The 17,249-nt window shown below is 41.9% G+C and overlaps 1 protein-coding gene across 1 annotated transcript in view; it reads left to right on the top strand.

The window, feature by feature from the left end:
- The window catches only part of Tenm3 (teneurin transmembrane protein 3), a 436,338-nt gene that overhangs the window by 274,829 nt on the left and 144,260 nt on the right, over window positions 1-17,249 (top strand). Inside the window, exon 4 of the mRNA XM_055593562.1 lies at window positions 3,567-3,805. Coding sequence (XP_055449537.1) covers window positions 3,567-3,805 — 239 coding nt within the window. The remainder of the gene's footprint in view (window positions 1-3,566; window positions 3,806-17,249) is intronic.

The raw sequence follows: 17,249 nt of genomic DNA, 5'->3' as shown, positions 1-17,249 counted from the left end.
AGATAGATAGATAGATAGATAGATAGATAGATAGATAGATAGATAGACAGACAGACAGACAGAAAGGAGGGAAGGTTAAAGACCTGTATTTGTGATAGCATAAACCTCACTGGTGTTTCCTCTGTTATATGTTGGGATGGTGAAAGCATTATAAAGATAACATTCCATCTGAAACTCGAAAGTACATGCTTTAGGCTATAGCAGGTACATAGACATAGACTTCTTCCATGCCTAAGAACTTGTACACATGTGTTTTACCATGTCTCTGCTGAGGTTAAATTTAACTGGAAGTATTCAGTCATCAAACAGATCACGATCTTGAAGTAAAGCAATCTAACCTTTACTAATTCTTGTTTTATATATTAGGAAGGTATCAGAAAAGCCCGAATGCCCATGATTTTAAAATCTAAGACACTGGTGAGGTGTTGTTCTTTCAATACTTTCTAGAAGTGGGCATTAGTTACGCTCTATGCTGCCCATGCTCTAATCTGAGCTTCTTCTGATGCGGGTAGCCATTTAGATAGACAAGGAAAAATGTCTTGGCTTATGGGGAGGAAAAGTAACCGACCCACCATGAAAGTAATGTTTTCTCCTGTGGTAGCTAAAGTGAGTGTATGCACTTAACAAATCAGAAAAGCTGTTAGGAGGAAACAGGCTTTCGTTTCGGCTAATATTGCTCAGTAATGTCGCTGAGGTTGGAACCCAGAGCTTTGTATCTTTTCCTTTTAGGCACATGTGGTACCACTGAATCCTACATTTGTGTTTTTAGAAATATATCAAAGTTACTTTTTTTTTTAATCTAAAGAAAACAATTTTGTGGCGACTTTAAACCTAGTATTTGAAAATGTTCCTTGCCAGAATCATCACCAGGCACAGAGTGCACTCACTCTTCATGTCTGCAAATTGAAACTGATAACCCGAGGCCAGCATCCAGTAAACTCATCATCATGCTTGTGGATATTCTCATGTCTAGCATCTAGTGTTAAGGGCTAAGGTCGAGGTCTTGAGAGTCGCACAGACTCAGGTTCAAATCCCATCTGCCATGAAGGGATTATCCAGACCACTTTGTATTTGACATTGTTTCATTGCTGTAACATAAGAAAATAAAATTAACAAAATAAAATAACCTGAGGCAACAGGAGCAAAAAGTTCATTTGAGCTTGTGATTTTAGTCTGCCATGGCCTGCTCCATTGCTTTTAGGTTTGTGGCAAAACAGACATTCCATGGTAAGGAAGATGGAGAGGGATGAAGCTCTAACCTCATAGTAGCCAAGAAAAGGGAAGGAGAGAGATGAAGAAAGAAACATGAGATGTGAGAAAGGGGAAGGGAGGGAGGAAAAGAGAGAGACTTGAAAGAGGAGGTAGTGTTGGAAAGAGAGATAAAGAGAAAGAGAGAGAGAGAAAGAATGAGAATGAATGTGGGACAAAATACACCCTTTCTAGCAGGTGACAACCTTCCTTCAAGTAGGCTTTCCCTCCCAGTTTTCATCACCTGCCAGTAATGCCATCACATTCTGACTCCATCATTGGATTTAGAAATCCCGTGGCCACCACACTGGCAAATTCCACCATGCAAAACCAGCTGTACTGTCACTTTCCCAGAGACTGCCAACCCCTTTAATATGTCTCTGTGTTTTTATTTTCTAAGCAGTAATGTACCTAAAATCCTGAGTTTGTTCCCTCCTCTGCCCAACACTCACGTAGCACTTACTTTGTTTGAAGTATTTTGCAGTCAATTTAAATTGCACAACACCTCTGACACAGCTAAATACAGAGGGGGGTTAAGGAATTTCCCCAAAGACACATAACTAGAGGATAGGAAAGAAGATTTCGGATGTTAGCAGTCTATCTTCCCAGGTCTGTGCTATGAAGTCCTTAACCTGTTTGACATATTTAGCCTTTTAAAAATACACAATAAGTGTGTGAGTGTTTAAATGGAAAATACCTAGCTATGATCCACATAAACACATCTTGCATAAAGGCTGTGCCATACTATGGCAGAGAATGAAAGGGCACTTTTAACCTCTTGAATATAAAAAAAAAAAATTATAGCCTGCTGGCTGCACTGGACACCTTAGAATGAGATGTAATAATAGTTCATGCTAGGGCTTGATGGGAACAGTATTATCATGCCAAATGAAAGCCATGAAACGCGGCGTGTTTTTAAATTCAAATGCTTTTTTATTATTAACAAGAGTCTAAGAGAACACGAGGCTGAGAAGGGCATGTGGTGGGAAGCAGATACGGGATGAAATGGTGGGATATGATGACAATATATTGTATAACATCTGACATTCTCAAAGACTGAATAGAAACATAAAAATAAGAGAAGCTTGGAGTCAATCACCTTCCCCAAAGAACTTCTTACTTGGTGTTCTTGTTATATCCCTTCAAATGCTGCTTTAAACCTTATTACGCTGCAAGTCCGAGGCAGTTTCCCCCATTGTTTATAGGTCAGTTGTTAGAGAGTCTGTCTCTCGGTGATCACTTCAGCCTGTCCTACTGACCTCCTCATTCGTTTTAGTTTGGTCTGAAAATCTGTTCTGTGATTCTATCTGTCCATCAGTCCCCACAAGATTTACCTTGCTGATTACATTTAACACGTGCTAAAAATAAAGTAGCTCACAACCTCAGAGACTTGACCAGCCGCCCTTGACAGGCTTAAGAGTCCTTGGCACTAGGGGAGTGGGCTAGAGTGAGAACACTCCCATGGATACCTAGAGAGTCAGGGAGGTGGCAGGGCACCAGCAGCACACAGGTGCATGCTGTGAGCCATGGCAAACGTTACAATGTGAATTATGAGGCCGACCCACATGGCTGTCCATCATGCTGCAAGCCGTTCGCTGTGCTCACACCTTTCACCCGGGGGGGTTCCCCGGGTGTTCCCGCGTGCTTCTGTTCAGGAGCCAGTGTGACTAGGGTGACCCCGTAGTCTCTCAAGATCATCTGCTTGAAACCCACAGAGATGCTTTGTGTGCGTACACCCTGCCACACACCGTCGAGATCATTCTTAGGTCACTTTTATGACACACACACACACACACACACACACACACACACACACACACACACCAGATAGATAGATAGATAGATAGATAGATAGATAGATAGATAGATAGATAGATAGATAGATGGATGGATGGATGGATGGATGGATGGATGGATGGATGGATGGATGGATGAAAAGTAGCAGGCTTGGGATGTAGTTCAGCTGGTAGAGTGCCTGCCTACCATGGATTTGAGGTCCTCCCTGTACCTCAGAAACTAGAGTTCTTCGGGGTACACACCTGCAGCCCAACACTCAAAAGAGGGCAGGAAGATCAGAAATTCAGTATCACCTTCAGTTACCTAGTGAGTTCAAAGCCAGCCTGAGTTACACGAGACCTTATCTCCAATATAGATGAGACAAACGAGGGAGGGAGAGAAGAAAGGAGAGAGAGACAGACACAGAGAGAGAGAATATGACTGCGAGAGAAACAGGAGAGAGCTAGTTCCTGTGTGTCTGTTGTGTCATATTCCTTCTTAACATGCCCGTGTCTTACGATGATATCCTCCCTTTTCCACAGGCATTTCCTATTCAAAACAGGGACAGGGACGACGCCACTGTTCAGTACGGCCACCCCGGGATACACCATGGCATCTGGCTCTGTTTATTCACCGCCTACCCGGCCGCTTCCTAGAAACACCCTATCAAGAAGTGCTTTTAAATTCAAGAAGTCTTCAAAGTACTGCAGCTGGCGGTGCACCGCTCTGTGCGCCGTAGGCGTCTCCGTGCTCCTCGCCATACTCCTGTCGTATTTTATAGGTAAGAGCAAGACCCTGGACCGTTTTGCCTGTAGACGGATGCACCGTAGTGTTGCTCTGCTAGTTTTGGTTATTTATGTCGGTCTAGAATATAGTCTGAAGTATTATTGCGTAAAAGCAAGAGTTACAGCGTACTAGAAACCATAAAAATTTTTCAGTAATTCCAGTAAGATGTGATGAGCAGAAAAACTTGGCTTGGAAGACAGTTCATTTCTATAAAGCGCTAAGTATATTCTTGACATGAATAGTGTTGTCCGTTATTGATGCCATCACTCGCGAATTATTGATAGCTATGACATTTCCTGCACACGAAATCTTTCATAGACTTGCAGGACTCAACCCCGCCGTGTAGGATCTCTCCTTCAACCCATGCTCATTAGTGAGGGACGGACTTTCTGCTCTCTGCAGTATTATGTGTCTGTCAGTGAACTCAGCTGTGTACATGTGAACCTCATCATGCAGGAACATTGTCTTTTATTCAGGAACACTCTGGAGAACCGAGCCTTACCAAATAATGAATGGTTACAAAGTCACTAGCATATGTGAGGTTTTCACCCCTTCTAATGTACCGCACATGTTTTTCACTTAGTCATAACCCAGACGCTGGGAGCGCCTTTCTTCCTTTTGTTTAACTATTTCATAATGTATTTGGACATCCATGCTGCTGGCGATGGCTTTCTTGACTGTCAGAAAGACTACATGGTATTTTGATCTGCTGCTGTGGATAAGGAAAAGCCCTTCACATTGAAATGCTAATGGCATCCACCAAGATAAATCACAGACTGTGTGGTTTATACACCAGGAACAACAGCCAGTGAGGCATCTCCAAGTTTACAAAGCAATTTGTGATGCCCCATGAAATCTCTCACGGAAGACGAGTATCCCAGAGCTCCGTACAGAACACTCACGCTCTTACAGTGGGCCTTTATCCATCAGTCCCTGCAGTGCTCGTCGGATATAAATTATGTACTTTGGATTGTGAAGTAACCATTTCCAGTCTCTGCGGTTAATGGAAATGCAGAACTGTAGAGCATGAAAGAAGTTGGGAGATAATTGAGTCAGAGATGGCAGCTGTGTGGCATGTTGCGGGCTGTTATCCCAAATCGTAGACCATGGATGACATCACTAATGATTCAGAGCTCAGTTTTCAGTCCGAACATGGAGACATCCTCATTATCCTCATCAGAGTGCTCAGACGGCCCTCCAACCGTCACTACCCATCACTCAGAGGGAAGCAAGATGAAATCCATCCGTCCATCATTTTTTAATCCAACTTTACTTCATCTCCTAAGATAGACAGAGCAGATACCACATCATCACAACATAGTGCCCCAGTGAGAGCGTGTTCCCCTCCGGATGCTCTCAGGTGGCCTGGCAGCCTCACAGCGGCGTCAGTATTCAGAGTTAATTTCTGGCACTCAATTAGAAAAATACCCTGGCCGTTAAGAGAATCCTCTCTAGTTAGCTGTATAAATTATTTGTAGCTGTCAGAAGTGAGCCGCAGAAGAATTTTTAAATGAAGTTGAAATGTGCGAGTCTCAAATGGAACGTGATCAATTACCCACATGCATTTGTAGAGATTTTTTTAAACGTGATGCATGCCAGATAGATGCCCTTGCAGGCCTAAAATTTGGTGTTGAGATGACTAAGTTCGGTGTCTGTTGTGATTGGCAAGTGTCTATCCTTGCAGTGGTTTGAAGATCGGCTTGATATGATTTCATTTTATTTTGGGAGTGTGGCTGCCAGGAAATGCTATCATTCAGTGGGATGTTACGTGACTGTTAGTTGCATTCTTTTCAAAGGATCCTTTAGTAAATATAATCATCGAACCTCGAAATAAAAACTCAAAAACGTCCTCTTTCTTACATCGCCTGATTTATTATTCAGTCATCAGTGTCCTACTTTGTAGCTTCTGGTACCATTAATGCACACTTTTCCCTTTTCTTTTTCTCCGCAAGGAAGCATGAAGAATACATAGCTAAAACACTCATGTCCTCCTTCAGTAGCCCCTAAATACGGGGGTTTACAGGACATTTGTTTTGATAACATTGATGTCCTGGGAAGTGCAGAGACAGAGGTTCCAGCGTTATCTAAGAAAAATTACTTCAATCACCAGAAAAATCTGCTTAGAATTTTCATTCACTTTCCTGTATTTAAATGACTGTCACACGGACATGATTGTTTTTAAATCAGTGGAAGCATTTTGCTTCTTCATCAGTTAGTGTGACAAACCTGTTTTGATTAAAGATGTTGCCTTCATTCACCCTTGAGAAGAGAATAGGCCACTGCTCTCAGGGAAGGCTGTCCTTGGCTAGTGAGTGTCCCTGTAAGGGGCAGGCCCACCAGCAGACCAGATCAGCCTGATAAACCACAAGCCTCGCCAGGGAGACACTGCAACTCACAGTTCTCCCGCCCCCCCTCCCATTCCCGTAAATGACACAACCCATCCTTAGACCTTGTCCTTCCATCCCTCAGTTTGATTGTTAATATGAAGCAAAAGCTTAAGAAATTAGTTTTTTTTTTAAATAGCTGAAGGAATTATTCCAGAATGTTTTAGAATGTTCTTTGAACCTTCCAGTATGATAATGAAAAGTTAGGAGGATGTGTCTGTCCCCTGCCTCTCTCCTGAGGCAAAGGCTAGGGAGGGTCAAGGTAGATAACTTCTGAAGACAGGAGAAGACGGGGCAGACACACACTTTGTTGTTTGTTTTTACCTGTTTCTATCGAAATTTCAAAGAACGCAGAGAGCCCTGTGAAGAAGGTGAAAATTAATTGCAATCATAGGACACCACTCTTAGCTTTTAGGTAGGTAAAGGTGCTTGCTGCAGAGCCTGACAGTCTGTTTGATCCCTGGAACACAACAGTGGAAGGAGAGAACTGACTCCAAGCTGCCCCTTGCAGCTATTTTTTCTGTGCATGTTTTTGTGCATGTATGCAGCTTGAGATCCAATGGCTATATTAATTTTGACCAGCTTTTCCTTGTTTGTGTATGTAATTGATACTGTCTATGTAATTTTTTTAATTAACCAGTCCTCAAAACACAACAACTATTCCATGCATCTGAAAATGTACTTGGGTGTCCATGTCTGCTCATTTGATCAGACTTCTTTGTCAGAAGAAATCCTTTGAAGAGAAATTGCTATATAGGAAGGGAGGTACACTTTGAACTTTATAAACCATTTTAATGTCACTATACATTTACATAAGCACCTCTGTTTAAAATGTCACCTTTTTATTTTGTCATTATTTTTATCCATTGCAAATCCCTTAGACTAAACATTTTTTTGTCTTAATGTATTACTAATTATATATTTCCATATTTATTGGTCATTTGATTTTCTTATTTTGGAAGTATGTCTGTTCTCCTCCATTACCTCATTGGATATTTTCTCTGTATTCTTTTACATGTATGTACTTTTTATTTCATGGGCGTGTGGCATGCACATACCATAGCATGCGTGTGGAAGTTAGTTCTGTCCTTTGACTATGTATGTTTCAGGGATCGAACTGAGATTGTTGTGGTTGGCAGCAAGCATCTTCAGTATTGTGTGTGTGTGTGTGTGTGTGTGTGTGTGTGTGTGTGTGTGTGTGTGTGTGTGTGTGTTGAAGAGTGGTTAGGGACACAGTCTTGATATATAGCCCTAATTGGTGTGAAACTGTTTATGTACAGTTGGCTGGCCTCAAAGTCACAGCAATCCTCATGTTTCTCCCTCCTGAATATTGAGATTACAGGAGTGATCCGTCATACCTGGATTTTATGTTTTGTTTTGTTGTGCTGTGTTTTTAACTCAAAACAGTATTTATTAATTAATGACATGAATAGTTTGCCTCCTGTGTTAAGTATTTTATATCAATTTGGTCACACACTCGTTTTTGCCACACATTGTACAGAATTGTGAAATAGGTATGTCGGTTTTCCACACCACACCTATAAAGTATAAGTAGCATTCTAAAAATACTCTTAACTTTATTCAGAAACTTTATTAAATTGACTTGCCAGTGGGAAGGATGCATATGTGTGTGTACACCACGGTCACATGTTACGTAAGTGTGTGCATGTGGAGGCCAGCCATCGGCATCTCCACCCTCCGCTTTATTTTTGAGGCAGGGCCTCTCCCTGAACCTGGAGCTAGCTCACTGTATAAACTGACCAGCCCCAAAGCTCCAGGAATCTGCCTGTCTCTGACTTCCCAGCTCTGGGACTGGAGACATGTGCCACCACACCCAGCTTTTCACGTGGGTGCTGGTGACCTGAACTCCGTCCCTCATGCTCACACAGCAAGCACTTTATTGACTGAGCCACGTCCCCAAACCCCTCATCTAGCATGTTTTCTTGAACTGGAGCTTGAAAGATGTCAGGGGGTGGGGAGGTATTGTCTGGTGTTAGTGGTTGGTCAGTGAAGTGAGTCATATGATGAGGAGCAAAGACATATCAACAGCAGTGCCCAGGAAATACACATCAGGCACTGCTTGAGATTATGTATAGATTTCCTCATTTAATTTTCACAACCCAATGGATTAGCTCAGTTTAACTAAAGCAAATCAGTTACTTTTAAAAAGGAATCCTACCTGGGGTCACACAGCTAAGCCATGAAGGGGATGAGTTCAGAAATAACCAAGCACCCCATTTTATTTTCACTGTATTCCACGAGGTTTCTAAAGAACAGGAAACAGGAAAGAAATTTAAACACTGGAGTGAAAAAAGGAACCTAATCTGTGTTTATAAGGTTCCTTTTGCGGCATTCCAGAAGAAGAAACTTGATGAATGAGGTCCAGCCTTGTGCTTTTCACACTTGAATGTGCCCAGTACCTGGGGAATCTCACTGAAATTTGTCTTCTGAGTGAACAAGATCCGAAGTGAGAACTAAGACTGTGAATTTCCAACAGGCCCCCCAGATACTGCTGCCAGGGTCCACAGATCGTATTTGGGCACCAAGGGTCTCCACAGTGCTGTCAAATGCTCTGCTTGATGACAGAAATGCCCTGTTGGCATACTGTCCAATTCATTAGCCACCAGTCACATCTGGCTGTCGAGCACTCGAAGTGTGGCTCATTAATTTAATGAACCGAAGTTTTCCTTTTCCTCTTAATTAATTTAATCTTGAACAGCCACAGGTGGCTAGTGGCTACCATTTGGAGGCTGCCATGCCAGAACACTTGTGGAAAACAGGGCTGATGTGCGAGATTATGAAGCCCGCCGGAGTAGGGGAACGAGCAGAATAGTGACCCCCTCTGCCGGCGCGTAATAAAGAACACGTGTTGTCATTTTGTGTATCCCAGTTTGAGGAAGAGCAAAAATCTTCTCAGTAGCACATGACGATTTTCTTTCCCCTACTGAGCCCCCAGTTAAAATCGTCTCCGACCTTTAAGGTGATAGGCCCTTACTTACACGATGGAAACCCCTCTGATGACTAAGCACAAAGGTTAAGTCCAAGGCTAATACTGATAGTGGAACGATCAAAAAAATAAAGGAATAAACTGACCTACTTTGATATCCCCTTATGTATTCATTCTTCTCTCCCCCCCCCCCCCCCCGATAATTGTAATGTTAAAGATAAGCAATGACAAGGAGAATGGGAGGGGAGATGGATGGTCTGCTGCTTGGCCGTTTGCACACACAGTTATACTGTGAATGGCAGTCTGGATTCCGACACTTACTTTACAGAGGCCTTTTCTTTCTTTGGTGAAGGATAAACGTAAAGTTTTGACAGGGGGGAAAAAAAGGATCCAGAAAGTATGTCTTGAAATGTGAACCTGAGTAGTCTCGTTGAATACAAATCAGAGTCAAGGCTGGACTGATGCCAGGAACAACTGCAGCCTTCCGTTGGCATCCGCCCTCTCAGAAGCAGCGTTATGGACACTCGGCTCTCCGTTCCCTGTACCACCACTGAGAGTCTGAAGAGTCTTTGCATTCTCCGCTCCTTGAGGGAGCCCTGGAGGGACTTTTGCACATTGTGTTAATTACTTTTCTCATCGCTGGGACAGAATGCCAGACAGAAGCAATTTGAGAGAGTCAAGGTTTATTTTGGCTCAGGGTTCCAAAGTCCAGCCCATCATGCCAGAGAAATCATGGCAACGGAAGCTGCAGGCAGCAGGTCACAAGGCGTTCGCAGACAGGAAGCAGAGAGACACAGAGTGCTCAGGCCTAGGGTTTTCTCTCTCGTTTCATGTACTCTGGGGCCCCAGAACATACCAGCTTTAGGACGGGTCTTCCAGTCTCTAATCTGTCATTGTCTCTCAGGTGCCTAGAGCTTGGTCTCTGTGGTGGTTTTAGATACTGTGCAGTAGTTGACGGTGTTAATCATAACGCATGCGTTCTTCCAACTTAAGGAACACTGAGGGGAAAAAAAAACACTATTAGAATATATTGTGCTAGTATAGTTTCTTAGCTTCTTGCCCTTTTGACTAGGTTTTTCCTTAACCAGCAATTCATTTGGCAGCAGATGTCTGTTCTCCCGTTTATAATATGTAATTCAGTGATGGTTACTGTTTTCTGTCATCCCAACCAATCTCGGAACACTTCTATCACTCCCTAAAAAGGAACTTTTTTTTCTTTTAACAGTCATTTCGAATTTCTTTGTAACAACACGGTGGGATTTTTTTTCCTGTAGCAGAAAAAAAAAATAACTGAATACTTTTTTTAGATTTATAAATTTACTTCTCGAAGACTATAGATAATTCAGCATTATTTTTCTTTTGAGCTCCCTCCTGACACATGCTATTAACCAAAGAACCACACGAATTTCCAATTCTCCTTTTCATTTTAAAAAATATATATGTTGTTATTTATTTCCACTGAACAGCTGCCACCAAGTGAGTCCTAAAATAGATGTTGTCATGTGTCTGCTAAAAGGGCTGTTTAACAACAGGAACATTCTCTGAACCTAGGAAAAAGCAACCCGCAGAGTCAGGGTTCAATGCAGTCAGGATTTCTTAGCCATTACCTGTGCTACTTTTGAGAATATTTGCATTTTTTGAACATCTTTACCTCTCTGTGTACCTTAGAATTGATTCTAGCACTAGCTATATATATGCAAGTCAGGATTAGAGGGAACTGCATGGCAAGCCTTTATGCATGGAAAAATCAACCAGTTAAACATATTATGGTAAAACAAAAATGCGTGGTGACATTCTTTTTTTTCTTTCCTTCGGACATGTCTTTGTAATAAAAGTGCTGTTTTAGTGGGTTGTAGAACACAGTCACGCTGTGAATTACAACCCAGTTTTCACCATAGCTCCTTCCCTTAACTCTTTGATACACCGCATTCACGAAGAAAATAAATAATAATGCATTTTACCTGAGATGGAAATGGGAGCATTTTAGTTCTAATGTGATTTTATCGTGTTAAAAGAAAGCCGTGTTGCCCGAGTTTTAGAGGAGGGATATTGTAAAGCTGAAATTTTGGACTCAGTGTTTTATTTTTTTTTTGTAGCCATGAAATTAAGACAAACGTAAGCCTGATTCAACGGTGGTTGGAGGCCCAGAATAAAACAGCTTACCTGAGGGGAAGGAGAAAAATAGTAATTTGATTAAACATACCGCAGGAGCACTCAGAATCTTTGAGCCCAAGGAGAAAGCTCTAGCAAAAACTGAACTCTACAAAGCCCTGTATGTGTTTTTTTGTTTTGTTTTGCTTTTCCTTAATAAGAACAGTACTTTGCATTTCTGCGCTCCTTCCACACTCACTGAAGATTGGCAGTATCATTTTGTGTTCTATCCTTGCTTTTAGTAGAAACTCTTATTGGAGAATTATCAAAAAATACTGTTTTTCCATGTGTAACACAAAAACAGAAGAGAATGGAGGTCAGTTACTGCCAGCTCTGTGATATCACACCAGCCATTCCTGAATATTGAACTCACATGGGAAAAGCCTATAGAAGTTATCTGTAGCTGATTTTTGACAGTGTATACTTTTGTTGCTTTTTATTTGCATATTCAGTTTTGAGTTTATCCTGCTTTTTTATTATTTTCATAAAAAGGAGACGCTTCCCAAATCAGGACCTTCTACAAGAACTTAATGCCTCACCTTTCCTTTTGTCAGGAAAGTTTATTTCGCTCTTAGCTTGGTGAAAGGCCAGCTAAAATAAATAATATCAAAAGACTGCCCTTTCAATTGAATATAGAGATGTCTTGACTTGGAAGATATTCTAGCTCATTAACAATTAGAAATAACTTTAAATTCAATTCTTCAGCTCACGCTAGCGGTAAACGGCTTGTCTGTGATCCATCCAGTGATGCTATCTGTCTTAGACTATCTTCTTCTTTTTTTTTCTTTTTGTGGACTGTAGCCATATCTCCAAACCGTGACAGCTAAGAGGCACAGTAAAGCACTTACCCATTCCCAGGCTACGATACATAAATCTTCTGTTGGTGTTGCCACGTCATTGGCTTTTACATTCGTGGTACTGACTGAGAGCAGAGCTCAGAGAGAAATACCCGGAATGGGGAGAGGATTGCCCGGGTGAAAGAAAGACCGCAGAGGGCACTAGGGTTTCTCAGTAACTTCACTCTAAGATGTTCACGGTGCACTGACGCCATATTCGATGGCTCCGTCTTAAAACTGAACAGATGAAATAACGCTAAGACATTGTGCTTCGTGTCTCTTGTTCCTACATCATCTGTAAGTGTCTATAGGCTGTTCACCTTGTCCTTCTTGCTTGACAAGAAAGATTCTTAAGTTTCTGCCTCACTGCCTTTAGGGAGCATGCATTCACCTACTCATCTAGGACCATTCATTCATTCATTCATTCAGAAGGGATGTTGCTTCAGTTACCACTGTAGAAGACTCAGTGTCACAGGTAACAGTGATAAGATAGGATAGCCAATGTCCTTTTACAGACTGTAATGTTTTGGAGGAAAGAGACACCTAAAAATTAATGGCAGTTACCATCGCTATTTAAATATAGAAGGTGAAGGAGGCTGGGGGAGAGGGAGGATGAGACTCAATGGTAGATCTCTGCCATGTGCTGTGCCCTTAACTCAACCCTCACCAGGAAAGAGATGGGAGAAGGGAAACAGAAGGAGATAGAAAGAAGGGAGAGGTGAGGAGAAGAGAGAATAGAAGAAGGGAGGAAGAGAAAAGAGAAGGAAGGGAGGAGAGAAGGGAAGGAAAAAGAAGAGAGGAGAGGAGAGGAGGAGAAGAGAAGAGAAGAGAAGAGAAGAGAAGAGAAGAGAAGAGAAGAGAAGAGAAGAGAAGAGAAGAGAAGAGAGGCAAGGAGGGATTAGAGGAAGCTCGCAGATATATGACAGTCAACTTTTGAATCTGAGCATTACAGAAAGGTATTTCTGCTAAAACCCGAATTTTTTACTTAGGGACAGATTCTACATTTTACCACATGCCCTAAATGTAACTCAAAAAGTCAGTTGTCAAAGACAAAAATCTACATGCAACTTAGAGGAAAGTTGTGAGATGCATTTTTATTCTTTGTTGATTTAGCTAAAACTTTTTGTCACAGTTAACATCTATAAGTGGAAAGAAATGTTACTTTAGAAATTTTGGGAAACTGAGCTAAAATTGCCACAACAATTTATAGTCTTTCTTTGTTTCTTTCTATAACATACATACTCTAAAATGTTTATTTATAAAGCATGTTCAGAGAATAGCTTTTAAAACTGTTAAAGAAAAGCAATTCTGAGTCCTTTTAACACATTGGTTTAGTACTCTGTTGCGGAGAAATTCTTGTGGTATGTGTGTGTGTGTGTGTGTGTGTGTAGGGATGTGCATGTACGGTGTGGTATGTGAGTGTGTGTGTGGTGTGTGTGTGTGTGGCGTGTTTGTGCTGTGGGATCGTATGTGTGCTGTATGTGTGCTGTGTTTGTGTTGTGTGTGCTCTGTGTGTGTTGTGTTTGTGTTTGTGTGCTGTGTGTGTGTGTTTGTGGTGTGTGTGTGTGTGTGTGTGTTTATGTAGTGTGTGGGGTGGTCTGTGTTTGGGATTTGTTATATTTCAGAGGCTGTGCAGAGGTAAAGGCAGTGATTTCTGTTTGATCACAGAAAAATCAGCATATCTAGTTTCCGCTATTGGGACAGCACCAAGAATGGAGAGCAGCACTTTGAGCTCCTCCTGTTGGGCATCTTGCTTTGTTGTTTTAGAGTCGCAGTATGTTGTTCACTCTGACCTCAGGCTTTTCCTCCTCTAACTCGAAAATGCTGGGATTCCGAGCATCCCACACACACCCAGCCCCACTGTACAGTTTAGGCACACATCATCCGACGAACCCTTGTGTTTTCTGGCTCGACCTCCTTCTGCACCGTGCTAAGAGACTGTTTAGTGATTTAAAAATTGACCACACTTCTGGCCCTACCTTTCCCAGCTCCGTCTCACGCTGGTGATTTATCCGTGTTTCCAAAGAAGAAGCCAGTGTTCTAGCCTGTGGCTTTCTCTGCCCCAGCATGACTTAGGCTGGCTGGCGGTGGGGAGTGGTCTTCACATAAATGCTTCCTCCTCAGGCGCATCCTGCTCTACCCCTCTTCTTTGCTGCTTTCTCCTCCTGACCACTTTGAGCGAGCCTTTCTGATTCCCAGGAGAGAAGGCCTTTTACACTCCATCCTCTCTTCCCCACCATGGCGAAAGCAAGCAAGCCCACAGCATTCGCACAAGGCCATTCCCACACACGGCTTCTGAGGAGTTGAAGCTCTTGGTTCTGAGAGGATTTTTTATTATTATTATTGTTGTTTGCTTTTCATATTCTCATCTTAGTTACTACCAGTGTTGCAGTCAGTTTAATTCCGTTAAATATAACTACTGTTGATATCTCCCTTAGGCATTAATTTCACTAGACATAATCAGTGTTGAATATCTCTTTTAGATGTGGAATTCAAAAAAATGAGTAAGGCATAGTCCCTACTGCAGTGATTTCACCACGGTCTTCTATGTGAATAAGAAAATACGTCAAGTGTGCATCTCCCATTGTAAATTTCTCTTTAACACCATTGGTTTCACTTGTGGCTCTCAAAACTCGAGATTTGAAATTGTTATCTCTGTGTTTTCATTTGCTAGCTGTGTTATTCTGAGCAAGGTACTCCCAGAAACCTGACGTCCCTCAGTAATATGGACAAACTTAGTAAACGGGAAGAAGATTGATATGATCTGAAGAGAAACTAGATTATGGTCAGCAGTAAGTGTAGGAATGATAATGAAATGCCACTTTGGAGAAATATTTAACAAAATAACCAATGTGTTGTACGAAGCTGCGGGTGATCCCTTAATTTTAGTTCTGCCATCACTCTCCCTCCCCCTTCTCTAGCCCACGTTATCCTGGAACTCACCGTGTAACCCAGAGTGGCCTCAAACTCACAGCGATGTTCCTCCGTTAACAGCCTGACTGCTGGGATTATAGTGTGAACCACCATACCTGGCCTCAGCACTGTTTCTCATAGCAACCCAGTGAAATGGCTATCAATGCCCACAGTTTTCAAACATAAAAGTTTTTCGATGCAGGAAATCAGTTGCTTGTTCGTTCTTAGAGCCAGTGAGTATTTCATAAAGGGATCATACCTGGATCGTCTCATCTTGAATCTGTATTGTAGGCATTTTTCTTCTGCTTGGATCTAAGAACTTGCAGGTTGTAGATGGCCAGGATAATTAACATTGAAATGACAAAAAGAGATTTCTTCTGTTTCGAATTCTTGTTCTGTGGTATTTTATGAGGAAGGTCTTGGTGAACTCAGAGTTTCTCTGATGCCTGTCTACACTTCTGTCATGGAAATCAAATTTTTAGGCATGCATTTCTACTTGGCTTTATTAATATTATCTATAATTCATTCCATTCATCCTTAGGAATGCTTTATATTTGTATTAAGAGATGTTGCTATCAAATTTATGTTAAGGGGTCATGTTATCAAATTCTGCCAGGCCACAGAGGAGGACAGTGCAGCCAGTCCTGATGAAACCTGATAGGCTAGGGTCAGATGGAAGGGGAGGAGGACCTCCCCTATCAGTGGACTTGGAGAGGGGCATTGGAAGGGAAGGAGGGTGGGATTGGGAGGGAGTGAGGGGAGCGGGCTACAGCAAGGATGCAAAACGAATAAACTGTAATTAATATAAAAAATAAAATTTAATAAAAAATAAAACTTTTGCCTGTCATTTCAAAGAAAAAAATTGAGATACAGAAATGTGAAATAGCCACTGTTAAAATAATACTGTAAAAAGCTTCCAATCATATCATAGAGGAGATAGGAACTTTTTTTCCAATGTCTCAAGGAAATGGCTAAGCTGCATGCCTTTGCTTTCAGTCTCTTCATTCTAGATCAGTGGTTCTCAGCCTGTGGGTTGCAACCCCTTTGTGTGTGGAGGAGGAGTGAATACAGCGGTCCGCCTAAGGCCATCTGCCTATCAGATATTTACATGATGATTCATAGCAGTAGCAAAATTGCAGTTATGAAATAGCAAAGAAAACAATTTTATGGTTTGGAGTCACCACAGCAGGAGGAACTGGGCTGAAAGGTCACAGCATTAGGAAGGTCAGGAACTACTGTTCTAGATCTTCAGTCTTACCATTAAGTGCATTTCTGGTTGTAACAAGCTAAAAGCGCGGGGCGATGGCCGAGCTCCTGTGAGTCGTGTTGCGTTTGTAACTAGAACCCCACCATATTATTTCAGCCATCTCAAATAATCATAACTTTCGTCTCTATTTTCTATTTCCAGAGTAGAGATATTTTTAGAAGCTTTTAGCTTCTTCAGAGAGGTTCTTTCTGGTCTCAGAAAGGAATCACACATAGAGAAGAGATGCGCGCTTAAAGTGGGAAAGTGGGCCATTTATTTTTAGACAAGGAGAGTGAGACCACCAAATGCAGCAGCAAGCTGCCACTGGAGACAAATCTCCTGGGACCAGGCACTGCAGCTACCTCCGTGTGTTCTGCTTTGGAACACATCCACAGATGCTCTACAAGTAATCGTTAATAACAGTTAAAAGTACGTTAATAATTACGCAAAAGTGCTTTCCCGAGTGGATGATACCAGATAGCCCTGTTCACTGACTTCCCAGGACTTTTTCTCACTCTTTAGTGAGGGGCGAGATGACAGTCAAGGGAGAAGAAGTTAATAGTGTCTGTCACAGTGACCCGTGCCTGCTAGGCACTGCAGGGACAGCGATGCAGGGAACTAGAGGTCACAGCACATACATGCTGGAAGGTACATATACACGCTTATTAATCATGCTTCAGGAAGGCACCACCATCCTACTGTTAAAAAGGGGCTATTTTTGTAGATTTTGTCATTATCTAATATACCAACATTCTTCTACGAATCTTCATATTTTCATAGTTTGATCTTTCAGTAATGGTAAGGTATCTTAACACTTCAAAGATTTCTTTTTTTTGGGGGGGGGGGTTCTATGACTTTTACTTTTGTGCTTTTGTGTGTGTTGGGGATCAGCCGGGCAATTGCTGTACCACTGAGCCACACCTCAGCCATTCTACCATCTCTCTGAAAAATTCAGATGAAGC

Source organism: Psammomys obesus, unplaced genomic scaffold (assembly GCF_907164565.1).
Source record: "Psammomys obesus unplaced genomic scaffold, mPsaObe1.curated_primary_1811, whole genome shotgun sequence".
NCBI classification, from domain to species: domain Eukaryota; kingdom Metazoa; phylum Chordata; class Mammalia; order Rodentia; family Muridae; genus Psammomys; species Psammomys obesus.
Note: the sequence above shows the minus strand (reverse complement) of the source record. Positions and strands in the feature narration are given on the sequence as shown.